The 27054-nt window shown below is 39.2% G+C and overlaps 1 protein-coding gene across 20 annotated transcripts in view; it reads left to right on the forward strand.

Annotated features, from left to right (window-relative positions):
• Positions 1-27054, forward strand: part of PDLIM5 (PDZ and LIM domain 5) — a 196140-nt gene that overhangs the window by 111918 nt on the left and 57168 nt on the right. For 7 of the 20 annotated variants that reach the window (XM_053257569.1, XM_053257578.1, XM_053257572.1 and 4 more), the window contains 11 exons: positions 4015-4029; positions 5336-5353; positions 6343-6515; positions 6910-6946; positions 11135-11164; positions 18708-18821; positions 20269-20376; positions 21614-21742; positions 23281-23493; positions 25069-25221; positions 25800-25934. In XM_053257569.1, coding sequence (XP_053113544.1) covers positions 4015-4029; positions 5336-5353; positions 6343-6515; positions 6910-6946; positions 11135-11164; positions 18708-18821; positions 20269-20376; positions 21614-21742; positions 23281-23493; positions 25069-25221; positions 25800-25934 — 1125 coding nt within the window. Of the gene's footprint in view, positions 1-3161; positions 3179-4014; positions 4030-5335; positions 5354-6342; positions 6516-6909; positions 6947-9799; positions 10723-11134; positions 11165-18707; positions 18822-20268; positions 20377-21613; positions 21743-23280; positions 23514-25036; positions 25222-25777; positions 25935-27054 lie in introns of those variants that run through there. The other 13 variants (XM_053257574.1, XM_053257576.1, XM_053257575.1 and 10 more) reach the window with 10 other exon arrangements.

The following is a 27054-nucleotide window of genomic DNA, read 5'->3' on the forward strand; positions in this document are numbered from 1 at the left end:
TTATCCCTAATTGTGATGAGATGAATAATTTCATCAGAGAGTGAGTATTAGTGGAGCAACAGCAAATTCTTGCAATTCTTGATACAGGGGCCACAATTTTGTTGATTTGATCTGAATACCTTCCATTGGAATACCTTCCAGACAGATCTGTATTAGTAAAGGGCTTGGGTAGCAAGAAGCTAGTTTCTATGCCCCATGACCCAAGTATAAGTAAAATGGAGAGGCGAAAGTGGGGTTGTTTGAAGTTGGAGTCATGGATGACCAATTTGCACGTTTTATACTTGAAAGAGATATCATGGGACCGGAGAGTCAGTTATGCTCTCCAAGTCAAAAGGATAAAGTCCAAAATAAAATGTTTACGGAGCCAGAGGAACTTCCTACCACTGCAATTAACTTTGTGAATGTTTTAGAAACAGAAAATATGAGTGAGCAGGAGGAAGATATATTGGAGAGTTAAGAACAAGAGTATAACACCACTCTCAGGGAAATAGAAACCCCAAGTGCATTAGCTATTTATTCCAGACATCTGTGACACCATGGAATTTAAAAATGAGATAAAAGTTGATGAAACATTAAAAATAATTAAAAGAACTGGCAAGAGTAGAAAACACTTCAGAAGACCAGACAAGGAATTCACAAACATTTCTTTTGGCCTGATGTTTCCCAAGATGTGTAAAACTGTTCTCAGCAATGTCTAGTATGTCGAAAAGTGGAGGGAAGTAAGCAGAAAACGAAAGCACCTTTGAAACCTCTACCAATTATTGGCCAACACTTTTTTAGAGCGGGTGTGGATATAGTTGGACCATTTAAAAAAAAAAAAGATCAGAAAAGGGAAAATATATATTGACGGTAGTAGACCATGCCACAAGGTATCCAAAGGCAGTGGCTCTACCCAGTATTGAGTCCAGCAAAGTAGCAGAGGCTTTGCTTAGCATATTTTTTAGGTTAGGTTTTCCACGAGAGATTCTCTCTGACAGAAGCACAAACTTCCTATCAGATGTCATGCAACAGTTATGGAAGTGTTGTGGAATCTCCCATTTAAAAACTACAACACATCACCCTCAAACGAATGGGTTGATGGAAAGATACAGTGGAACCTTGAAAAATATGATAAGAACCTACACCCAAGATCATCCTAATGACTGGCATGAGAAGTTGCCATGCTTCCTTTTTTACTTAACAGGGAAGTACCACAAACCTCAACAGGGTTCTCTCCATTTGAACTCATGTTTGGCAGGAAAGTTGTGGATCCATTGGCACTTCTAAAGGAAAACTGGGAAGGAAAGTTAGCTGAGCAAAAAACAATCAGTGGTTCTTTAAATACTTTAAAATACAAAAAGACATGGCAGAGATGATGAAGTTAGTGTAACGTAACTTGTCCAATGCATAGCAACAGAAATCAGGTATGATCACAATGCCAGACAAAAAGAATTTCAGATTAGGAAAGAAGTTCTGGTGTTCTTACCCCTAAAGACAGACAAGTTAAAGGCTTCCTGGGAAGGACCTTATATTGTTCGGGATAGGTTGGAGGAGTATACCTATGCGGTCTGAGTACTGGCAAACTTTAGATTTGTTATCAAACCAGACAGGCTGTTTGCAACTTTGCAAGCACTTGCTAGCCATAGACTTTAATGGGGCAGGAAAACCATGAACCACTGCTCCAAACTTCATAAAACCAACAAAGGATTGCCTTCCTAGACAAGTCTGAATAGATTATATCAGTCATTTTCATCAAATTTGTAAGTAATATATAGATGGTCCTCAATATTCATGGGGGTTCCGTTCCTGGCTGCAGCCGCAGTTATAGAAACTGTGAATATTGGGGCTATGGGATCATGGGGCTTAAGTTCCCAGTCAGCCGATTTTCAGGGGGAAACACTGGGGGAAATTCCTTAGCTTGCTTTGCTTCTCCCCCCCAAGTCGTACTGTGTCTCAGAATGCCCTGAAATTGGCGAGAACTACCTATTTTTTTCTTTTTAAAAACTTAAATGGAGTCATTTCGTGGTTCTGATGAACAAAATGACATCCAGAAATGGCCTCTGCAGTCGTTTCCGGCCACCCCCAACCCACGGATACACAAGGTCAACATGTTTTTTAATCTCCCTCCTCCCCCGCATATGCCGAGATTGGGTGTCTTTTACCCAACCATCGATAACAAATCTGCGGATAATGAGGTTCTCTTGTATGATACGCATGGTTAAAACTTGGGCCCAAAGGTCAATTTTAAGCACTTTTTAACTTGCTGTAGCTGTGGCAATTTGTTTCAGATCTTCTTGAAGTTAGGCATGTTTGTAGACCTCATCAAGTAGGTCATGCATAGCAAGTTTCAAAATATTAGCTCAACAGTTGTCAAGTTTGTAAACAATAGACATTTGTGGCTAATGACAGGACCTTTTTTGCTACGTGCCTTAACTGAAGGGGCACTCCTATGCCCCCTTAATATGTTGACAGTTTGTAGAACATGGTTTTCAGTGTGGTTTTAAATTCCTGAAAATATTATGGGTTCAGATCATACCAGCTTTGGTGTGCTCATTGAAAATAGACATACAATTGTGTGCTTACATCTGTTTTCTTATCCATTTCAGCTAGATTTAATCATGCTTAGGTGCACTGGTGTGAGCAGGAATGGTTTTTTCGTTGCACCATTCTTTAGTCAACAAGTGAAGTAGAGGTTTAGACTTGTCCCATTGCTTATAAGCCACCACCATTTCTTCCTGCTCTGTATTATTAAGTTGGTGTTCTTAGTTCTCAGGGTACGGTGGCCCCAAGGATACCTTATAAAAGAGGCTTAGACTTCTAGTCATTGTACCTTCAACACAGTAGTTTGATGTATAGGGAGGGTGGGACAAGATGTGGCTTTGCATCAGTGCTGATTTGGAAAGGCTGTATTCAGCTCTGTGGCTGTGTGCAGGGTTTTTTGTTTTGCTTGACACTGTCTTGTCAACCAATGCATGAAAATTGTATTGCATAAAACTGAAAAAGATTGCTTTGGAGTCTTCACATTTAACACTTTACTGGATAACTTTTCTTACAAGGTTGCTGACATATTTCAGATCAAAACATGAGGAAAAACTTGGGCAGTGGTGATCCTGGAACATACTGGGGTGGTTTAGGAGGAATGCTATTATAATAAATGCATTAAATGCTTTTTTACTTTGCAGGTAACAACGGTGACAAAGTTAGTATCAGTGGCACTGGAGTGGTGTTATTTTTTTATGTTTTTTAATAACTGGCATGTATGACTTAAGTTTGAAAACTATGATTTTTCAAGATAGCTGTAAAGTAATCTTTTTTGAATTTACCTTTGGTATGGTGTGTATTTATTGCAATATTAAATATTGTCGTATTTTGCATGGCTTTCATTAGTAGCAAACAAACTATTAATAACAAAGATCATTGTTTTCATGTCTAACCATTTACAATCTAGATTTTCTTTTAAAATGTTTGAAACTGTTGCAGTAGAGGTAATGATTCTCTTTAGGAGATTAAATTTTTTGCATATTCAGCAATACTAAACATATTTCAGCAAATTACAATTACTAAAGATTTCTTTCTGCACTAAATAGTTCTTTCTGCATTAAATAAATGCTCGTTTTCTTCCTACCTGCCTCCCATTCCTTATTCTTCTGGCATGACTGAAGTAAAAACATTAGTATATAAATTGACTTCTGGAAGAAACAAGTCATGTCATAACTTTCTTTGCCTGTGACACCATCTTGCTACCAGACTTGGTAACTGCTAAAGAATAGCCTGTAATGAGAAATTATACTGTACTTGCAAGCAAAAAATTAGTCTCATAGATCTTAACTAACAAGTTTGTGTGTGAGAGATTTAAATGAGCATGCTATTTTAAAAAATCTTATTTACTCCTTTTTCTACACAGCTTTAATTTTCCAATTAATTTTCTATTAACTTTCTTTTGTTGCTTCACTCTTATGGTATTTCCCATCTATACTCCATCATCTGGGAATCTCCTCCGTTGTTTGTCTTTTGTTCTGTCCTTCCCTCCTTGAGTAACCCTGATGAGTTGTAAGTACTTAACTAATATTTGTCTCTTAATATTTAAGCAACAGTTGCCTCACAATAATAATTCAATATTGTCTAATAAAATATATAATAAATGAATGCTGTAATCTCTAGCTGTTGACTAACTCCTGGGTCCAGTTGCAGTTCCTGCTTCCTCAGTTATAGCTGATCATTTAAACAACGATTTTTAACAGAGTGAAATTATGGTTTGTAAGAGAATATGTTGCACAAAATTTTCACCTCAAATGATTTATAGTAATACTCTAAGCCATCTGTTTGGAAGATGATTTTCACCCTTTTTTGTAATATTGAGCAGCTTCTAGACTAAGTCATTACTAAATCCCATTGAAATTAACTATTTCAGTCACTGGGATTAAATTGTGTCTCTGATTTAAATGGTGTTTAATCATGACTAACTAGTCTGGATCCTGCCCATTATTTATGGAAACTAAATGTATGTTGCTCAAGGGAGATTATTATAGATACATCACATTTAAGGCTTGAAAGATTCAGAGCAGGCTTTGAAAATTGACTCTGCCCAATTGAAAGCAATTGTCATAAATACTTTAAGATTGTGGGCCGTATTATAAAAATAAAAACAGAGAAGAAGAAACTTTGACAGCTTATTAAGGCCCAGTGTATTTTGATGTAGATGCCTCTTCTTCAGGGGCAACTGAATCAGTTTCACCAAGAGAGCTAAAGCAACGCTACAAGTTGTGCAAAAATAATCCGGGGCAATGCATCCACAAAATCCTGTATGTGCATTTATAAGACATTGCACAGGTGATATTGGATGTGTTCTTGCTTAAAAAAAAACAAATAAACAGTAAGCAGTGCTACTCATCCATCTCATCTCACCATTCATGCTGGCTATATCCAAGTGCAGAAATCCAGAGAACTTCCTTGGATTTGGCTGTTGGACACTGTTACCTGTAACAGGGATTTCCATATGTGGTTGGCTAAAACGCCAATAATCCCTGTATGCATTGGCCTTTGGCTATTTGATTATGGGAGTTTTAGTCAACCACATCTGGGAATCCCTGTTACAGGCAACACTTCTGGTGGGTACTATATTTTAGTGACACATGGTACCAACCATTTCCTTACCCGAATGTATTCTCCATGTAGAAGTTTATCATCTGCTTGCCTTAAAAGATCCTAGAATTAAATAAATACTTTATAGGTGATTTAATGAAAGCTTTTTCAACCTTTCGTATTTCTTACTTTTAATTCCTTTCTCTTCTTTTCTGCTCCTGCTTATGCTGGATTCTTTTTATTCTGCTGCCTTGTCCTTTCAAATGTACAAAAGGAAAAACCCACCCAAACGGTAATTGCCAGAAAAGTGCATCTAGTCTGTGTGTTGGGTCTATAGTGCAGCACTGTGCATCTTACAGATGGAGGAATCTCATAGAGTGTATTAGTTCTTGTCACACATACAACTTAGTTCTGTATATGCATAAACAGTTTCAGTAAAATCAGCGAAAGGCAAATCTTATGGTTCCCATAGGTCTGGAATTCACTCTCTGCTTATACTGGCCTCTAGGACAAGGAAGGAAGGCACAACACAGTACTATATTGTCCAATACAGAACAAAGCACATACAGACCAGAAGAACAATCCCAAAGATGACCTGGACTTTACCTTGAGCAGCAGCTCCAAAAAGACTCTCCAAACTCCTCCCAAGACACACTTTCCAACCTCCACCACCAACTCCTCAATAACCACAAAGCTCCTCCCTCAAACCACGCCAATATAAGGCACATGCTAAAAGCAAACCTAAAAATCACACCCACAAAAATCGCGAATAGCTACAACTCTATACTGTAGATAACGAGACCTGGTATATGTTTGTCAGCGGTGAATAAGTGAAACTGTGTAAAACAAACCCGCAGAAAAGGGCCACCTGTATCATACTTAGACAGAAACAGGCTGCCTTGAACAAATAAAGATGTTATTAAATAACTATCACCGAATGTCCTAGTCTAGAACTACATTTCTAGGTGCCATGGCTCCCTGGTGCCTGAGATTTTTACACCCACTATGTGCTGCAATTTTAGCTGATTTGAATGCATGCCCTGATGTGGAAATTGATCGTAACTGACATCATATACAAATGGGGGGGGATGTTGTAATAATTCAGTGTCTTATGCCTTAATTCTGAATGCCTTTACTTGTAGGAACGGACCATATATGTCTATAAACATTTTTGAAAAATAGGAGTTTAGAATTTCTAATCTCATTTAGATTAACTAACTAATGCTACTTTCCAATGAAAATGTCACTTATTACCTTTATGTCTTTTCTTTATTGTATCAGTCCACCACGGAAGCATGTTGTGTATACAAATACGGAATTCTACCATCCACCCACTCACAGCAACCACAGCAAGAAACGGTTGATTGAAGATACTGAGGATTGGCACCCAAGGACAGGAACTACTCAGTCTCGTTCTTTCCGTATTCTTGCACAGATCACTGGCACTGAACACAGTGAGTAATTGATTGGACCTTACAATTAAAAATCAAGGCTCATAAAATTGTCTTCATAGATTTTTATACTTGGTTTTTGCACAAAATGTTTTGTATGCATCATGAGGATTTTTTTGGCCTACATTTGTTCTTTAAACCACAAATTTTATAATGCCAGTATTAATAGGGGATTAGGAACAGGGAAGGATGTACGCTGGAATTTATTCTTAAAGGAATAAAACACAGAGGCAACTATTCCCATTGTACAGCGCTGTGCTTTGCTCAGTGCTGATGGAGCTTCTTTAAAGGAAATGGAGCCCCCTCAAACCCCATCACTGCCATAAATCATTTTAAAAATATTGAATAATGTTTTTAGCAGTTACTTTGAAATTAATGTAGTTCATTTCATTTGCAGTGAAAGAGCCAGAACCTGAGAATGTAAAGAAGACAAAGTAAGTAAATGGCTTGAATTTTTGGAGACATTTGATATATTGCATGGTTTAATTGATGATGTGAAATTGGAGAGAGTGTGTGTGTAAGTAAAACCCTTTAAAAACTCTGCCGTTTTGCATGTTTTGTGGACAGTAGATATTGGAATTCCTGTATATGAATCTAAAACCCTTTGAAACAGTTTTTTAAAACTAGGCCAACTTGCAGGATTTTTCAGTATGTTTGTAGAAATGAAGGGATATGATCAGGGAGAAACATAAATCCTATTTAATGTAAAGTATCAATCCCCTAAATATAGGAAGGGTCTAACCAGAAATGAAGGGAAAACTGCCTATGCATAATCAGGTTGTCTTCATAACTGTGTGGTGAAAAGCACAATCCCTTGGGATTCTACAGTAGCTCATTTTGGTCACACAAAAAAGAAGTGATAGGAGTACATTAGTAAGAACAGCTGTGAACCTGAAGCTTGCTTTGGAAGTCTGCTATAGTTCCCAAGATGCACAGTACATGTATGGGGAAGCTCTTAAGGACAATTTTGGAACCTTTACTCCTTTTGCCCTAGATAGGACGCTCACAGACCTTGTATCCTCCACTTCAATCAGGATACAAACTGCTGGTGTTGGGAAGAGTCTTGACCAGGTTGGGTAGGACACAAGCTGCAGGGAGGCCTCCAATCCTCTTGCATTCCTAATGATATCATTTTGAATATGCCAAAGTAGAATGTCCTCACTGATCCCAAATTGGTCATGTGTGCACGTGTGCCATTTTAAATAGGGGTGCAGAACTGGTCTGACCAGTTCAAACTCAAACCAGACTGCCTAAAAAAAAGGTGCCTAGTCCAAGGCTGCTCGGATACGGACTGGTTGGGTGAAGATTCCCCTTTACAAGCAAAGGGGTGGTGGAACCCTTTAAAAGTGCTCTAAGGGTGGCCGAGAGGCAGGTGGCGAGAGGGTACCTTACTAGTTTTGTTGTTGTTAGCGGACATCCCCCGGGGAACAGAGCCGATAAGGTACCCCCTCATGGTGCCTGCAACCACCTTTAGAACACTTGTAAAGGGTTTTCCCACCCCTTTGCCTGTAAGATTCACCAGATCCCCACTTACAAGCATAGCTGTTGAATCAGTTTAACCAAATGGACCGGACTGCTGGCCGGCGGTTCATACTAGCGGATCAGTTCGAATTCGAACCGAACAGTCTGGACCGTTTCCGTGCACACCCATACTTTTAAAGGGTCATCCCACCAATGGAATGGGATTTGGACATCCCACCAATATTATCTAAACTTTTGTCTTATGATCCAGTTCTGAACTGGATGTGATGAGTCTACTCATTGCTAGATTGTAACAGAACAGATTTTATTATATGATCAGTGGAAATCCAGAATATAAGTACTTGAATTTGATATTGATCTAGCGCTAGATCACATAGGATGATGCTCTACTGATATGACAATAACATTTGTGCTGGATTGATAGCAGAAATGTTTATGAACAATGTTTCGCAACTATATGGATATCTGTGTGGTGTTGAAACTAAAACACACCAATTCACCAAGACAACTAAATTCTTTGATTATATTAAAAAGTGTGCAATTTAAGTAAATGCATAATTTTACTTTGCATAATTGTTGTTTAGCTAGTCATGGGAAGGGCAAGCATACAAAAACCTTGCCCTCAACCACTGAAAATTTTCAGCCCTCTTCTGTGATTTTTTTCAAGGTGTTGTCCATGTATGTTCTAGGATATCTTCTCAACTATAAGGTCTAGAAACTTCCTGTTTCTAAAAAGGAAAGTGTGTTTCACAAAGCTGAATGTAGCTCTCTTGGGAAAAACAAGGATGTTCGTAGAAACGGGCCATAGTATTCCTTCTAGAGATTTAAATATCAGGCGGTATAAAAATACGATAAATAAGTAAAGATCTTTGTAATGCTGGGGTAGGAACAAATATGAGTAAGAGGATTATTGTGTAAAGAGAAGAAGAATAAAAAACCAAGGGAAGGAAAAGTGTAAAAGCAGAACTATTTATGGGACAAAGATGTGGTCTGGTTTTTCCATTTGTCTTGCACCATTCATATACTGCTTGTCTTCCTGTCTTGTGGATTATGATATTATAGTTTCTTGGTGTATTTGATGTATTTCATGTGCTTCATACTTTTGAGGGTGGACCATCTTCCAAATCTACGCTATTATGTCAAGACCTTTTCTGTTGAAAAGTAGCGTATAAATATTTTAGTAATAATGATGCTGTCCACCTTTCTTCTTAACAGAAACAACAGAAACAACAAATATTTATATACCGCTTTTGAACAAAAGTTTCCAAAGCAGTTTACATAGAGAAATAATGAATAAATGAATAAGATGGATCCCTGTCCACACAGGGCTCACAATCTAAAAAGAAACATAAGATAGACACCAGCAACAGTCACTGGAGGTACTGTGCTGGGGTGGATAGGGCCAGTTACTCTCCCCCTGCTAAATAAAGAGAATCACCATGTTAAAAACGGGTTAAAAGCTAAATAAAGGGAATCACCCCATTAAAAACTAACTGGCCTCTTTGCCCAGTTAGCAGGAGATAGGGTTTTGGGAGGGCAGCCTTGTTGGGAGGAAGGTTACTACAGATATTCAGATATCTTTGTTTTTAATTGAATCCTTGTGAATCTATTCTGCTGGATCGCTGGACTCTTCAAAGTTTAACCAAGTTTTCATACCAAGTCTTCATTGGAGTATAACAGTAGGCTAAACACACACAGTTGCAATTAGTGTGTGCATTTTGCATGTCTCGGTTTGTGCATGTAATGGATTGAGATGCAAACGTCTTTCCTTTCTTATCTATCTTTTCTATCCCTTCTTTCTGCAGGGAAAAGGTTCCCCTCCACATCATAGGCCCCAGATATACAAAATTACGTGACTGGCACCATGGAGTCTCAGCACGTGTCCTTAACGTCCAGTGACTTGCCAAGTTGCAAAAAACAAAGTGCACACCCCTTTCTTCCTCTTTCTCTTCCAAAAGCTTTGCAAACAAATATATTAGCTTTAGCTACAAGAGGAAACCTAGCCTTTTCTATTCTTTTTCTAACAATTTCCTACTGATATGTAAAGAATGAGATGAAGATGTTCCGTTTTAATTCAGTATCTAATTAGACAATCAGTGCTAGAGTATTCATAAATGCCTTGAAGAACTATTAGGTTCCTTTTTCTTCCCAGGGGAGTGGCTCTTAGTTGGAGAAAGTAAATTCTTGTGTATTGCTGGAATGCAAAGAAAGACATAGATTGCAGAAATGCTGAGCTTGAAAAAAGGGACAGTAAACATTCATTTAAAAGCCAATTTACTTTTCCTATATGGCTTTATTTGAATTCGTAGAAACCCGGTGGAGATATTCTAGAGCGCGGGATGTAAATGTTTTAAAAGCAGTAGAGGAAGAGGCAGCTTTTGGGGGGTTCCAGTAAAGGAATTTTAGCAGTATTAGCACAATTCAACTCTGCTTTACCTGAGCGAAAATGTCACTGTGTTACCTGAGAGGTAGTTTCCAGTCTCTCCCTGGGGATACACCCAAGGGGAAATAACATCAGGACATGGCTATGTAAAAACAACAAATGAAAATAATTTGAGATAGTGAACACGGGGCAGTTTGTTTATTGCCGGGTGAATGTTTTGACCTTAATAAAAATTTCAGTGATGCATATTACTCTGTAATATAATGTATTATAGCAACCGCGTATTCATTAATTTATGCTTTGTGAAGATTGAAGAGTATTTAATAAATTTTACCTTTTAAGTTACTTTATCCCCATGCCTTTTTCTTTGATGGCTTTGGACTCATGTATATAGATCTTAAACACACACACACACACACACACAGTTGATAGTACTGTAAAGATATGTATGCAGCTTTATGTAAAAAAAGAAATAATTACCTGTTTTAGCAAATTTGATTTAGATATTTGATTTTTGCATCTTTTCCTTGCAGTCATGTTTTTAAAAGAAAAATTTAATTGTATCCTACCTCTTGCAGACAAATTACTCCAAGAAAAATATTTTATTTAAATTTCTACTTTTTGCAGACGAAAAGAGTCTTGAGTTGAAGTGTTCCTGGTTTCAAAGTTTTCTTCAGTGTTATTTTATTTCTGGGAATACATGTTTCCATAGTATAGTCTGTAATGATATTTGCAGCTCACTATTTGTTATCTCTAGGGAATGTCAAACAGAAAATGGAGAGCTGAGGTAATTGTTCAGTTGTTCAACATTAATAGCCACGTGTGCAGAAAAATAGAAACTAATAGAAGCGGAACTAATAAGATGAGCTAGTGCTTTCTCATTACACAGCAGAATAAATAAAAACACAGTTCATTCTCCTTATAACAAACATTTTGATTATTTGCAATCAAATTCAGTTTAAATCTTGTGCACACAACTGTTCTTTGATTTGAATGAACACGTTTATATTGGATTTTTTAACGAATAACTCTTACCTCATTTTTAAAATAACTTGAATTGCCACACTGTAATAAAACTTCACACTATCTTTAATGCATGCACACTGCAATTTAAACATTGGTCTATTATAAGTAAGTTAAATGTTCAAAAATACAATTGTGTATTCTGGTTTTTTGTTTGTTTTTTTGCTTTGCTAAATTAGTGATTTAAATGTAATTATATAAGATGATTATGGCTTTTGTTCACTGCTTGTTATGATTTTTTTAAATTAAAGAACATTGTATAGTATTTTCCCCCAATTTTGCAGATGTTGTAAAATACGTTTCTCTGAACTTTTACCTCTATTTTGGATTTGTGCTGAAAGTTGTGTATGAAGCTTGTATTTGTCATCATAGCCTTAATTTAACTTTTAGTGTTATAGTAGTGTCTGTTTTCACTAACTTGCTTCACAATCAGAGGAATACAGTACACTGTTCTAGATGTCTTCTGAAATTGGCTTCAGGATTTTGGAGGAGGAGGGTGATGACAGGCCAGCCTTTTGTGCTTGGGTTTCTCAGCTTTTCTGTAATGCCTGAAATGAAACTTTTACACTTATCCCTGCATAAAAATGCAGAAGTTGGAAGAAGATGTTATTGTTCACCTTCAGGAGTTAAAGAGAAGTACTGAAAATCTTCACACGTCTCCCTATATATAAGCTGCTCTGAGACAATTGGGTGTTAAAAATCAGTAGCCGCTTGAACAGTGAATAGATACCATCCACCAAAACACATTTTCCACTGAAGGCCGATTGAAATGAATAGGAGCTGTACAGCACAAGAACCAAATTGTTCTGAACGAATTGTTCTCAATTTGTCACATCACTTTAAATAATTGGGAAAATGAATTAAAATTATATATTTGTCTCCTACAGTATTGAACCTAATCTTTACATGAAAAATGCTAGCATCTATTCTCAATTGGAGCTGTATGTGAGAGCCGTCTGGTGGCCATTTCTATATTTGCAGTTTGTTGAACATAACTGAATCACAGTTATGTTGTGTTGTGAACTGAACATTATGTACAACACACATCACCTTGTGGACCACTTTCACATTATTGCTAAATCGAGAAGGCCATGTTACTATGTTACAGGAAAGCATTTTTTTAAAACCATTGTAACAGAAACAGTCATTGTAACAGAAACAGTTGTTTCTGTTTATTTCATTTTTTGTTAATTGCCTTTTTCTCTCTGTGTACTATAGCTTATGGGTACAGAGAGAAAACTCCTCAACTTTGGCTTACCAGCTGTTGTTGGACTACAGCTCTCATAATCCCCAGCCACAGTGGCGAATAGGGATGATGAGACTTGTAGTCCAACAGCAGCAGCTTGTTGGACTACAAGCTGCGAAAGTTGTGCAGCCCTGCCATAACTATTTCTCTCTGATCTGCTACAGGTCTCTCTCTCGCTGCTGATTCCCCTTCCTTTTCTGTCTGCTCTCTCTAGCACATGCCTGCTCTCTGTACATGTCTGCACGTAGTACTCCTCTCTTTACCCACGTTTCTCAACTATCCCCCTTTAAGCTGCAGCCACAGCATCAAAATGCAAATTCTAAGTGCACTTGAAATCTATATCGCATTAGACAATGGTGCATGCTGGCCTCCACTAGGCTCCACATTTGCCACAATTTAGGCTTCTTTGAAGAAAGAGAAAGCCACTCAGTTGCTTCCAAGCTCATAACTCTCTCATCGGTTTTTTTGTAGTCCAAGAACAGAAACTTTTTCCTGGCACGAGCATTCAGTTTACCTGGATGCAATCACCCCTTCTGCTTGAAAACTTGGAAGTTCTTAATAGCTGCCAGATTCTGTTTCTGTCTCGGCTGTTATCAATCAATTACATATAGCTTTTGAGCTAGAAATACTAGTCTGTTGCAAGCTTTATTTGGTTTTTTCCCCTGCTGATGGGGTACCAGACCATTTTATTACAACATGCTGTTTTATCCTTCAGGGCAGTGTTATTCCCCTTTTTGCCAGCTGATTGTTTTCTGCAGTTTACCTTTCAAGTAGCCTCCTCTTTCTTTCCCCACCCCGCAGGGTTCCCCTCCTATTCTCTTCTCCCATTTCTTCCTTTGGTTTTAATTTTTGTTGTTTCCTTTCATTGCCTTCTCTGTTCTCTGCCCTCACCAAGTCCAGGGGCAACATTTATTTATTTTATTTATTTTTGCATTTTTATACCGCCTTTCATTAAAAAATAACCCCAAGGCGGTTTACAACATACAATAAAATAAAATAAAAACATACAATAAAAACACAATAAAAACATCATGCTAAAAGTATAAAAAAATATAAAAACAGGCATAAAACAATACAACAGATAAAAACACCCACAGCAGCAGTAAAAACGATTATGTAAAAGCCTGGGTAAAAAGCCAAGTCTTTACAAGCTTTCTAAAAGCCGTGATGGAGTCTGAGGAACGAATGGCCACTGGGAGAGCATTCCAGAGTCTGGGGGCAGCAACAGAGAAGGCCCTGTTCCGAGTGCACGACAGCCGGGCCTCTCTCATTGTCGGCACCCGGAGCAGGGCCCGCTCAGATGTCCTTGTCAAGCGGGCAGCAACCCTTGGGAGCAGGCGGTCCCTCAAATACCCCGGGCCCAAACCAAACATAAAAGACCATAAGTCTTTTACACTCCCAGCGAAGGAATCTCAGACACAGGTGGGCTGTGCAATGTAGACTGCCTGTAACAAACTGGAAAAACTGGCATGTCATTCACCAAGCACTTCTGAATTCAGGGAGATGTATTGCATCTCCATTCCCACTTTAGATGGGCTTGAGTTGTTTGTCCTTGGATATGCCAAAGGGCCAAAAACAATAAGGATTTCGAGTTGGGAACACAAATACACAGGGAAGGGCAGTGGTTTGCTTGTGGGCCATATGGTGTGCTTGCCTGGTATAGAAGATTATTGCACTGTTAGTCCCCAACACTAAGAAATGTTTAATAGATACAAGAAATGACAATGTATAGATTATAAAGACATTTTATTCTCTATACATATAGATACAATACTTCATCAAGACACTGAAAAGGAAGCTAATTTTCAGCTGTAAAACTGAAATACAGAGTTAGATGGGCATAAGCCCTTGAAAACCTAGAGCGCCGCTGGAGGAATACTAAGACAGAAGCAGACCGAGCACGGTTGCTTGCCCTTGTTCGGGAGTATATAGTGGTGAAAAGGATGGCTAAATCTACCCATTTCTCCATGCTTATTGCGTCAGTGGATTCCTTTCTGGTGGCCCTTTTTGGAATCACCCCAGTTCTTTGCTTGGAAGGGTTGATTCTGGTGGTCTTCCATCTGGCTGCTGTGACATGTTTGCTAGGCTTTTCGCTGATAAGGTTGCTCACCTTCGGTCGGAGTTGGATTCCAATTGCTCAGTATCCATTGAGGTAATAGTATCACAAGACCCAGCCTCTATCTGGGATACCATTGAACTTGTTGAGGTTGATGATGCGGACATGATTCTCGCCAACGTGGGCACAGCGACCTCTAGCCTGGACACTTAACACTCCTGGCTTGTTGGGGCTGCGAGGGGGAATGTTCCCTCCTGGCTTTGGGAGATGGTTAATTCCTCTCTTCAGGAGGGGATTGTTTCATCTGCCCTAAAAGAGGTGGTGGTCTACCCTCTTCTGGAGGAGACTTCTCTCGACCCTGATAATCTGGATAACTATCGTCCGATTTCCAATCTTCCTTTTCTTGGTAAGATTTTGGAGAAGGTGGTTTGTGCTCAGTTGATGAGAGTCCTGGAGGAAAATGATTTTCAGAACCCTTTCCAGTCAGGTTTTAGGCCGCAGCACAGCACTGACATTGGTCGCTCTGATGGATGACCTGTATCCTAACCTTGATGTGGGAAGCGCACCTCTCTTGGTTCTCCTTGATCTCTCAGCAGCCTTCGATACCATCAACCATGCTATATCATTTTGGAATGCTTAAGTGGACTGGCCTTGGGGGCACAGTTCTTCAGTTGTTCCGGTCCTATGTTAGTGGGCGAGTCCAGTTGGTGTTGATTGGGGGTGAGTGTTCTATGCCTTGGTCCCTTTCTTGTGGGGTTCCACAGGGTTTGGTCCTTACTCCCATTCTTTTTAACATCTACATAAAGTCACTGGGCCTGGTCATCCATTGGTTTGGGGTAAGTTTTCATCAATATGCTGATGATACTCGGCTTTATATCTCTATCCCTGAACAAACAGGTGATGCCGTCCATGTGCTGGCTCAGTGCCTGGAGGCTGTCAAGAGCTGGGTGCACCAAAACAAGCTCAGGCTTAATCCCTCCAAGACCGAGTTGCTCTTGTTCAGTTTGTGATCTGGCCAATTGCTATGTGTGAGTTTATCTCTTGATGGGGTTGCACTTCCTTTGAGAGAGATGGTTTGTGATCTGGGGGTCCTTCTGGACTTGCAGCTCCTTCTTGAAAAGCAGGTAGAGGCCATGGCCAGGGGTGCCTTTGACCAGCTTCGGCTGGTTTGCCAGTTACAGCCTTTTCTCAACCAGCCGGCCCTGGCAACAGTAACTCATGCCTTTGTTACCTCTCATTTGGATTCGCCTCCTCCAAAGACTGTAGGCGGTAAACAATACCAATAACAATTTATTATTATTATTATTATTATTTCTTGTTTACACAGTCAGACAGGTGTTATTGACTGGTTTGTTTTATCCAGACATCGAGTCCTTCCCAAGGACCTGGGATGCCAGAATTTTATTGTCAATGTTTATAGATACTGTCGTCGCAGAATATAGGCTGTTCCCAGTAAAGCTGCTTTTTGTAATTGGCTGATGGTGATTTCTGTGGCCCCTGTGGTGTTGAGGTGCTCTTCAAGGTCTTTTGGAACTGCACCCAGGGCGCCAATTACCACTGGGATTATTTTGGTCTTTTTCTGCCACAGCCTTTCCATTTCAATTTGTAGATCTTTGTATTTGGTGATTTTTTTCTATTTCTTTTTCTTCTATTCTGCTATCCCCTGGTATTGCTATGTCGATGATTTTGACTTGTTTTTCTTTCTTCTCAACTACAGTGATATCTGGTGTATTGTGTGGCAGATGTTTGTCTGTTTGTAGTCGGAAGTCCCATAATATTTTTACATCTTCATTTTCTTCAACTTTTTCAATTTTATGGTCCCACCCATTTTTGGCTACAGGTAGCTTGTATTTTTTGCAGATGTTCCAGTGTATCATCCCTGCTACCTTGTCATGCCTTTGTTTGTAGTCAGTCTGTGCGATCTTCTTACAACAGCTGATCAGGTGGTCCACTGTTTCATCTGCTTCTTTACAAAGGCGGCACTTGCTGTTTGTTGTGGATTTTTCTACTTTTGCTCTTATTGCATTTGTTCTTAGTGCCTGTTCTTGTGCAGCCAGTATTAAACCCTCTGTTTCTTTCTTCAAGTTGCCATTCTTAAGCCATTGCCATGTCTTGGTGATGTCTGATTTTCCACTTATATTGTGTAAATATTGACCATGCAGGGGTTTATTTCTCCATTTTTCTGCTCGGTTCTTGACTTGTTCTTTCTTGCAGGCCTGTTTTGTTTCATTGGTGTTGAATAGTTTCGCGTTCTTGACCATTTGAAGTGCATCTTCTTCACTGTCCCTTATATATTCTTCAAGGCCTCTTTTCTCCTCCTCTACTGTTTGATGGACTTGCAGCATTCCTCTTCCACCTGAGCTGCGAGGGAGGTAGAGCATGATTGATGGTCATGATTTTCCTGGTCTTACGATCTAGCGTCTCTAGCTCTGCCTGGGTCCAGTCTATTATTCCAGCAGTGTATCTAATAACAGGTATAGCCCAGGTGTTTATGGCTTGTATGATGTTCCCGCCATTGAGTTTGGACTTGAGGATTTTTCTGACTCTCCTGATGTATTCACTTCCAATTTTTCTTTTAACTTCAGTGTGTGCGATGTTATCAGCCTGGAGAATGCCCAAGTATTTGTAAGGTGCTTTCTCTTCCAGGTTCTTGATCTTGCTTCCATTGGGCAGTTCTGTTCCTTCTGTTTTTGTTATTTTCCCTCTGTTCATTATTAATGCAGCACACTTGTCTAGTCCAAACTCCATTGCTATATCGCTACTGAATATACGGACCGTGTTTAGCAGTGATTCGATTTCTGACTGGGACTTTCCATACAACTTCAGATCATCCATGTACAGCAGATGGTTGATTTTACTGGATGTTGTTGTTGTTGTTGTTGTTGTTGTTGTTGTTGTTGTTGTTGTTGTTGTTGTTATTATTAAAGGGCAAATGCCTGGCTAAACAGGTGGGTCTTAAGAAGGGCCTTAAAAGCAGCCAGGGAAGGGGCTGAATGAATCTGGGGGGGAGAGTGTTCCAAAGAAGAGGGGCGGCCATTGAGAAGGTCATCCTATGGGCCCAGGCACCATGCACTACACCAGGGCCTGGGACACTAAGGAGGGCCAGCTGAGAAGACCTCACAGGTTAGGATACAATTGGCCAAGAGAGGCAGTCCCAGAGATATACAGGTGCTAAGCCCATAAGGGTTTTATAGGTGAGAACCAGCACTTTGAATTGGACCCAGAAGCGAGCAGGCAACCAGTGCAGCTTTATTTAAATGAATGAATGAATGAATGAACGAATGAATAAGCAAGCAAGCCTGTTGATTTAAATAGTAAGATCAGGCTGCAGAAACATAGTGGCATTTTTGTGGCCCCTGTAATAATGTGTAAACTCAAGTTAGTAGTAATTTTTAATGGCTTGTTGTGCACCGCCCAGAGCCTTTGGATAGGGCGGTATAGAAGTGTAATAAATAAAATAATAAATAAATGTAGGAGAAAGTTTGAATGGGAAACTATAGGTGTACTGGACTTGGACTTCTAGATAACTGAACAGGAATCTTTGGCTAGCTGTTAAAAGGAGAGCTATAATTTGAAAAGGAAAGTTGATTTAATATACCATATATGAATACAAGGGGCAAAAATCTTATCATTTAACCATATATGAATATTAATTGCTTCCATTGTTGCAACTTCACCATTATCGCTGGTGGTTTCAGAGCCCTTGAATGTTAAAATATGCTAATAGAAATAAGCATTTGTGTCTTTGTAGGTAATCAGTTTTTTGTGTGCTCAGAATTCATCTTTCTGACCTAAAGCTCTTTAAAAATAAAAATAAAAACCAGTCATCTTATTTAATTCAAACAGCTAAACTTATTACTGCAGTTTTGAACACACCTATGTGGGTATTTCCTAGGGACTTCAGATTAGCAACTTCTTGTCTCTTTGAGAATATAAGCATAAATGTTGTTTAGCCTCAGAATGTAGCCTAGTAGTATAAACTGTGTCTGTTCTGTATCTATAAAGCATATCTACAGATCTCACTAATGGATTGGAGGCCCAGCATTCCCATTCAGTAGCTACTCAAACTTGTGTGATACCTGATGTGTCGGAACAGCCATCATTATTATCAGCTCAGAGGTCTGATTCTTGTTCCATCGATTAATGGCTCACAAGCATGACTAAACCTTATTATGGAAACTAATTATTTCAAAGAACATATTTATCACAACTTACTTTAAAGTATTACAAACCATTCTTAAGTAGTTTAATTTCAATTGCTTCACATTGGGTAAGGTGTTACTTGTGTCATAACTTGCACCATCTAGTACTACTGCTTATTGTTGGACCATGAGATGGGATTGTGATTGGTTTTCTTTTTATTGTAGAAAAGGATTAAGCCCAGTCCAGTCTCTTCCTGGACACAGCCCTCATGTGAGAGTAGTTCTGTGCATGGGAAGCTACTGACTGGTAGGAAGGTTGGTTGTAGAAGACTCCATTTTATCTTTAAGCAATTTATTTAAAACAAAGCAGATTTAGCACCAATGTGAAGCTGCATAATTTTTGTCCCCTGAAATATATCTTAGGAATGTGTGTTTAATTGGTGTGTGTGTGTTAAAGTGATTTCTGTAGTGGGCTATGATTCACTCTGATTGCTGTGCCATTGGTACTAAAATTGTTTCAAAGGCACCTTCAAACTAAGGGGTAGAACTTAGTTATGATGGTTATTTTGTAGGTGCCGTACAGTATATTAAAAATATGACACAGGTCTGTCCCTTAGGCTTACAAATTAATACACAAGGAGAAAGGGACAGTGAGGGGAAGAGCAAATGAGCAAATCCAGGTTCTATACATTGATGACAAGGTGCTATGACCCCTGTGGAGACAAGTACTGGGAAGGGAGTGGCCCAGAGGCATAACTAGGGAAAACGGCGCCCGGGGCAAACACTGAAATGGCGCCCCCCCCCACCATGCCCCCCGCCCCCCCCAACATACTACATTATACTTAGGTTTTTCCTCACAAGTGCCCGCCACCGCCGCCAAGCCAGGCCACTGACTGGCCGCCAGGCGCCAGCAAAGCAATGGGGGGGGGGCCGCAGGCGGCGCGGAAGGGACTGCTTGTGGGGAAGGGGGCACCGACGCGCTCCCTTGACTGCTGCAGCGCTGCTGCACTGAGCAGGAAACATTTGTATTAACCAAATTTTTTTAAAAAAATTAAAAAATTTGGTCATGGCGGCGCCCCCCACGTGACCAGAAAAGATGGCGCCTGGGGCACGTGCCCCCCCTGCCCCCCCTATAGTTACGTCTCTGGAGTGGCCAAATGGCATATGGTCTCCCCTGAACTGGTAGAGTGGGCCAATCTACAAGATGCAGCAGCCAGACTGTGTTTTGCAATGGTACTGCTCTGGCATGGTGAAAGACTGGCCACTCTTGCACTAATCTTGCTGTCCATCCAAAGAGTTGTTAATTTTGTGAACAAATGTAATTTCTGCTGAATCACATTTGGGTGCAGATAGTAATTTTTTTTGTAAACATGACTTTCTCTCTGACTCTGGAAATGGAATTGAAACAAACTGCCATCTATCAGGGCAGAAGCTACTTCAGCTAGTTCCACGATAACAGATCCAACTCTTCTTGTCACTATTTCATCTGCCAGACTTTCTGGACCTGATCTCTCTGCTTCATCTCACAGGAGGTAAATTACTGCCTCATGCTTGCTTTATTATAATTTTGAAAGCTCTTCATTCACCACATTTATCTTTCTGTCACTGAAATTTTTTTATCCCAGTTGGATTAGCAGCTTCACTTATATATTTCCAATAGAATTAAACAGGAGCAACTGTGTTTACTTATCGGAATGTGCTCCATTGTGTTCTGTTTTTACTTTCTCAAAAACAAGAATGCCAGACCAAAAGTTCTCAAATATGGCATTCCTGAGTCAGGAAGACTAGGTTGAATACTGGGCATTTACCAAGTCTGGTAAGTGGAACCAGGCTGGGAACCTAACATTTTTAATGTCTAAAAGTGAGTATATGTATGAGCCTGAAATGTAGGGAGACAATGACCCCTTGCAGAAGGTTGTATTTCCCTGTTCACTTCTTTTTATGGGCTTTGCATGGTGGCTAGCAAAGAAACAGTTGTTACACTGTTGATTAATAGCTATATCAATTAATACACCTCTATAACTACTAGTTATTGAATTGGAATGGATCAGAATATTCCATTCTGGCCCAATTAAAAACACATACTATGGTCTTTGGAGGAGGAGTTAGAGATAAACGCGAACTTTTTCACCAGCTCTCCAAATCTTTCAGGAGGCATGCTCTATATTTTGGGAACCAAGTACTCCCTTGAAATTGATTTTTCAAAATGTCTATGGAAACACCAAGTTATCCTGAAAGGGAATTTAATGCTGTAAAGGTACATCCACATTTGGAAGAACTGAACTATGCAAACTACCAGTAATAACACTAGCAAACCCTATCACCAGTTTTCCATTCACTGGAATGTCGTAAGGCCCCAGAAGATTGCCAAGAATATTTGAAAAGGTATTGCAATATAAAAGACAGGCAATATAAACAGGCAGTCTAGATCAGGGTTAGGTCTAGATCAAACCAAATGTACGTATAGACTGGAGTTCCATTTCCAGCACTGACCAGACAGATATCTGGGGAAATTCGTAAGCAGAGCATGGTTGGAGGTAGTGTTACCCTTGTTTACTTTAGCAGAGTAGCAGTTTTCTTTTGTCAAAACCCCCTTAGTGTGATCTAGTTTAAACGAAAGCATACTTGAAAATTTAGATACATATTAAGAGTAAATTTCAACTTGTGTTATCCATGCTCCAAATATATTTAATTATTGAGAGGGATTTTAAAAGAATGACTGGCGTTAGAAATCTTAGACTGTATCTTGACAATTTTCTTACTCTTCAGAAAACTTTTTTTCAACAACCCACTGGAAGCCTTACCCAAGTGTGCACCTCATCCACCTGCTGCAGTCCATGTTTTAAGTCTTAGCAGCCAGGTAGCTACTGTGTCCAAAACAGCATCTACTTACCTGAGGTAGTTTGTTTTTTAAACTTATTGATCACATTCTGTTCAAAACTCATCATAAACTAGAATCACCTCAGTCAAAATGTTTGTCAGGTTTGTCTGAGTAGTGCTGAGAACACTAGTTCAAGGTGTCAAACTGCACCCCCTCCAGCTGATGTTGGCCTACAACTCCCATCAGCTCCAATTCCAATGGCTAGTAGCATTGGATGATGGGAGTTGTAGGCCAAAAACTCCTAGGGGGCTGCAGTTTCACATCCCTACTCTCGCTCTCTTCCTCTCATTTCCACCCTCCTTCCTGTCTCCTCTACCTTATCCATACTCCAGCCTCATTCCTCCCAGCAGAGCACCTGGGTCTCTGGGACTTTGAGCATACTCTGTCTAAAATGGGTTAGGATAGAGGGGGGAGGATATTATCCCCTCCCAGAAACTCAGTGCACTTAAGAGACAGATATGTTCTTTAGTACCTATTTACATATGATCCATCTTGGCTCTGGGCAAGATTAAGGCTCTGCTGAAAGCAAGTGCCATTTACAGATAATAGTTTTTTGCTTTTGTTGTGACTTCAGTTAAAAAGAGTTCATCAAAAATAACTCCTAAACTATTTGGGGGCTGATACCAAGCCTTTTCACTGTTCAAAAGTTGACTGTTAGCAGTTCACGTGCTTCAGTTTGGCAAGTTCAAGAGACTTCCTTCTGGAGTCTCTTGTGGGAGTTAGTTGGTATTGCTTATGTTGCAGTCTAGTCCACAAGATGGCAGCAGCACTTAGTAACAGCAGTACCTACAGATTTTTATTGGAAGCATAGTGTAGGTCTCTGTTTGCAGTTGCTTTGCAGGGGAGACTGGAATAAAAATGCTAGTTCTTATACAGAGATCCAGTGTTTAGTGACACAACTACATTACATTATGGTTTCTTTCACACAGACATCAGTCTTTGTATAGGAAAAAGTGTGTTCTGTGACAGTTGACGTGACACTGCATGTAAAATGATTGAATAGCAGTACATTTGCTAGTTGGCAAAATGCTTGTACCACACTGGAAGCCCTTTACAGGGTGTACTCTGATATTCCTACTTAGAGACGGCTAGTTGAGAAGGGAACTGTAATGTTTCAGGTGACCCTGACTCACTATAGTGTGTTATGCTCCCTTCTAACCACCAGTCAAGTTCTTGTATTATGATGGTTAACATCTGGTTTCAAAAAGTGAAGGTGGGGTTGGAATTTTTGGCCAGTATTGAGCTGGAAGAACACAGTCTCCAGGGGTGAAAATGCATTTGCATTTCTCCACCCAAAGTAGACTTCCCGGCAAGATGAAAAATTTAGAACACTTGAAAAACCTAAACTTTCTAGATTCCTCTATAACACAAGTCCTCTGACAAGCTGTATTTAAGCAAAAAATAAAGATCTCCCCAGTGCTATTACTTCTGCTTTATTAGGCAACATTTATTATTTATTTAACACTTAAAATTTAACATTATTCTGCTTTATTAGGCATCATCAAGAATAGTAATATCAGTGTATTTAATGTCTCATAATTCATATTGAATTAAGGTCCAGTCAGATCAAAACTGGTTCTCTACAACTGAGTGTTCCAGCTGCTGCAAAGTTATGGGTAAATGAAGCTGATAATAAAAAGATCACACCTAAGATGAAGTCAATGACAACTCAAACGTCTGAGCCACTTGTGTTCCCAGTTACACCAATGGAACCTATGTTGACAGTCCAGCCTGCAAAATCCATATCGGTGGCCTCACTTCCTGGAAGGTACACAAATCCTAGCTCTAGTAAGAATAGAACAAAATAAAATAAAGCCTACATATGTGTGTGATACTTGTGCGAGACTATGATAAGCAGGTATCAGTTGCAATGCTATCGATCAGGCTTAAATTCCAAAAGCAAATGCTTTGCTTTCCAGATGTCAGAACATGTAGATAACATTTTCCAACAAAAACACACTTAAAAACAAACAAACCACTAAATGTGGGTAGAGTTAGTTTTTCAATGGCAGTATGTTTTGAGCCAGGTGAATTGGTCATAAGGAAACTCTTTGAAGCTTAATGTTAAGCTATAACAGTGACCTCGCCACACCTATTGATTTTTTTTTCCCTGGGAGGACCAATAACTTTAAAAATATATTCAGTGTAGCAACTTCCTAATACTAGTGTTGCTCAAAATAAGCTCTTGCATATTTCCTCTATTACTGTTTTTATGAGAGGGCAGCTACTTTTAACATCTGAAATGAGTTATTCATTACTTTAAGCTCTTTGTCTGGATGTGGAACATAATACTCCTTGCTAAGCCCATAGAAGACTATCAGATTAATATGATATGAAATATTCTGGAATGTATAGTTTATCATATAGAAAACCACCATGCTCACTTGAAGTTTTTACCCCTTGTCCTGTAACTTATTTGAGAGGGTGTGTGTGTGTGTGTGTGTGTGTGTGTGTATAAATAAAAGTCACTATTCTGGTCCTCTGTGAAAACCCTAAATCTCTTAAGGCACAATGATATTCTTTTGGAGGAGCAGCTGGAAATCTGTGCATCCAGTCTTGTAAATCATAGCAATCTCCCAGTGCTAAAGCAATCAGTTAGACCATGTTGGCCCTTACAGACTGGCTCAGTGCAGGCTGAGGTGCACCTTTGTAAATAGTTGTTGTTCCACCCATCACATATATTGAATGTCTTTGCTCTCTGATATTGGGGAATCATGCAATTCACCTGCCAAATAGATTGGATACTTTTTTAAAATTATATAATGCTGTACACCTTCCTCCCTTTATATTAAATATAGCAGTGCAACATTATTAAGACCAGACATGGTTGAGTTTGCAGGACAAATGTGAGATGTTTTAAGGTTGCAATCCTAAGTATATTCATTTGGATGTAAATCATATTGAATTAACTGGATCTGTTTCTGAATATAATGCTTCAGAATGTAAAAGCACTGTGGTATCAGAGGAAGAGTCCATGTTGTCCAGCATGTTATCTATAATGGTCAACCAGATGCCTTCAGGAAGCCCAGAAGCAGGATATGAAGGCAACACAGCTCCTGTGACGTCTAGACTCAAAATGAACAATTCCAGGAAGAACTGTACATAGTCAAAATCTAAGGAGTAGAGTTATTTTTCCCTGTTGAGGAACAGATATTCAAGTGTATTGAAACTATTGATACTATTAATATAATTGTGTGCTGGTTGGACCCAAAACTTTGAAATGATGATTGAAATTATTTGCATAAAGTGTGACTTTTGCGTAATACTTTTTCTCTTTCTTCCTCTCCTCCCACCCTTGAATAAAACTTGAGTTTTATTGTTTTCCTCTTCATTTGGACCAAAGCTTCAACACTAGGAAAGTGCCGCTGGAAAATCCATTGAAAAGTTTTCCCAGAGTTCCTCCTACCCCCTCTATTTTACATCCTGAGGTGGCATTTCTACAAGCTAGGAGTAGTGCTGCTGCTGCTGTGTCCACTGCTGTCGCTATACGGGCCAGGTAGACCTTCATTTGGAATCTTTGAACATCGATGAACCTGTTCAGGAAAAATCTGTTAATCTGCAAATATGTGAAACTGAGGATAGCTAGTTTTTTCCAGAGCTAACTTTTGATGCTTTTATAAAGCAACAAAGATTCCTGTGCAGTCTCTTCTGGAACATCTGTGTCTCAGCCCCAGAAAATCCACTCTCCATTTTTTGTTGAGTGAATTAAATATTTGGACCTGCAGCACAGGGAAAAATAGACTCCACTTATGAATATACCCAGTATAACCTACAGTAACATGAATGATAGAGATGTATGTAGCTCTGGACACTCCTTGGATTGGACACACATTACATGCAAACTCAGGATCCGTTAGCTCGGGGTTATGTGAGTTTTAGAAGCAGGTTATATCAACCCATATAGTTATCAAAACCAGTCCTAAGATGCTGGTTTAGATATACTTGCCAGTTTCTATTAATGACTTCTTTAACAATTGCTGAGATCAACCTCCTTATGTTTGTAGCATGTGTAGTTAACTTTTGCGTTATTGTGGTAATTGGTTTACTTACAGGTTCTCTTTAAATGCTCACTAGACTCTCCAATCATAGTACCTATCGTGCGCTCTTGGATGCCCTTCTCATTACTCCTATTATTAAACCACCTCCTTTGGAAAACATAAGGCCATCAAGGAAATCAACAAGTTCTTTGGAGATGCAAAGGAATCTGAGGTAGTCAAAGTGTGGTAGCAAAGGTTCTAGTAAAAGACACGTGTGTTTTTCTTCCTTTCACTACCCTAATTTGAACCTTGTAACTTATTTTATATTATGGATTGTCTTGGATTAAATCCCTCTAATCTCTCTTTGGCACACAAACACTACTATCCAGTGCTTTGTTTTTTCCCAGCTTAAGCTCACACATTTCTTTTAGTGCTTTGTTGGCACTAGTGCTAACCAACCACTACTAGTACAATATCCTGTCCTCACTTAATGGAAAGGCAGAGGGATCTTGTTGCATGGAGAATAGTTACTTCCTGTTCTCCACCCTAAAAGCAAAAAAATCAAGGGGAAAGACACACCTTCAGTGTTGGAGAAGGTGAGCACACAGCTTTTTAAAAAGCAAATATTTCATAAAATGGGAGGGCACGGTTGCATGAAATTGATGGTTTTCAGTTAGAGGATATGTGAATAGAATACTCCTGTGTTTAGAATTGTATAAGATATAACTGGGGATTACTCACCCTCTAAAGAAAGTGAATTAAATTTAAAAAATTTAAAAAGGATACTTTCACAAAATGGCATAGGCAAGTAAAGGAGTTGTGGTGTTTACTACTGATTTCCAACAGCTACCCATGACACTGAAGGAACTATACTGAACACAGTGCTTGCAATCAGAACAGATACAGTAGCTGGGGGAACCATAGAATTTTGTAAGTGCTTTTTTTTTTTAGTTTGCGCACTGAGTAAAGGACAATATCTTAGAACAGAAGTACTACCTGACACACAAGTCTCATGAAACAAGTGTGTAACTAATATGCCTTTATTGTACAAAAAGTGATAATATGTAAAGTATCTCATTTTAAATCTGGTGTGTGTGTGCGTGTGTGTGACATGTTAAAAACTGCTAAAAGAAGAAAACTTGAACTTTATTACTTCTGTGTAATATAAATTTGCACAATACATTTCAGAGCAAACGCAGGTACCATATTTTCCATAGGTATTTGTTGCAATTTGTTGAAACAATGTGTCTCACATTTAATTACTATGAACATACGTTTTAGTCCCTAATTGTGATGCTGAGTTGGGGTAAACAGGTGCCAAGTTTCTAAATAATTATCTGCTTTTTAAAAAA

Source organism: Hemicordylus capensis, chromosome 5 (genome assembly GCF_027244095.1).
Source record: "Hemicordylus capensis ecotype Gifberg chromosome 5, rHemCap1.1.pri, whole genome shotgun sequence".
Taxonomy (NCBI): Eukaryota; Metazoa; Chordata; class Lepidosauria; order Squamata; family Cordylidae; genus Hemicordylus; species Hemicordylus capensis.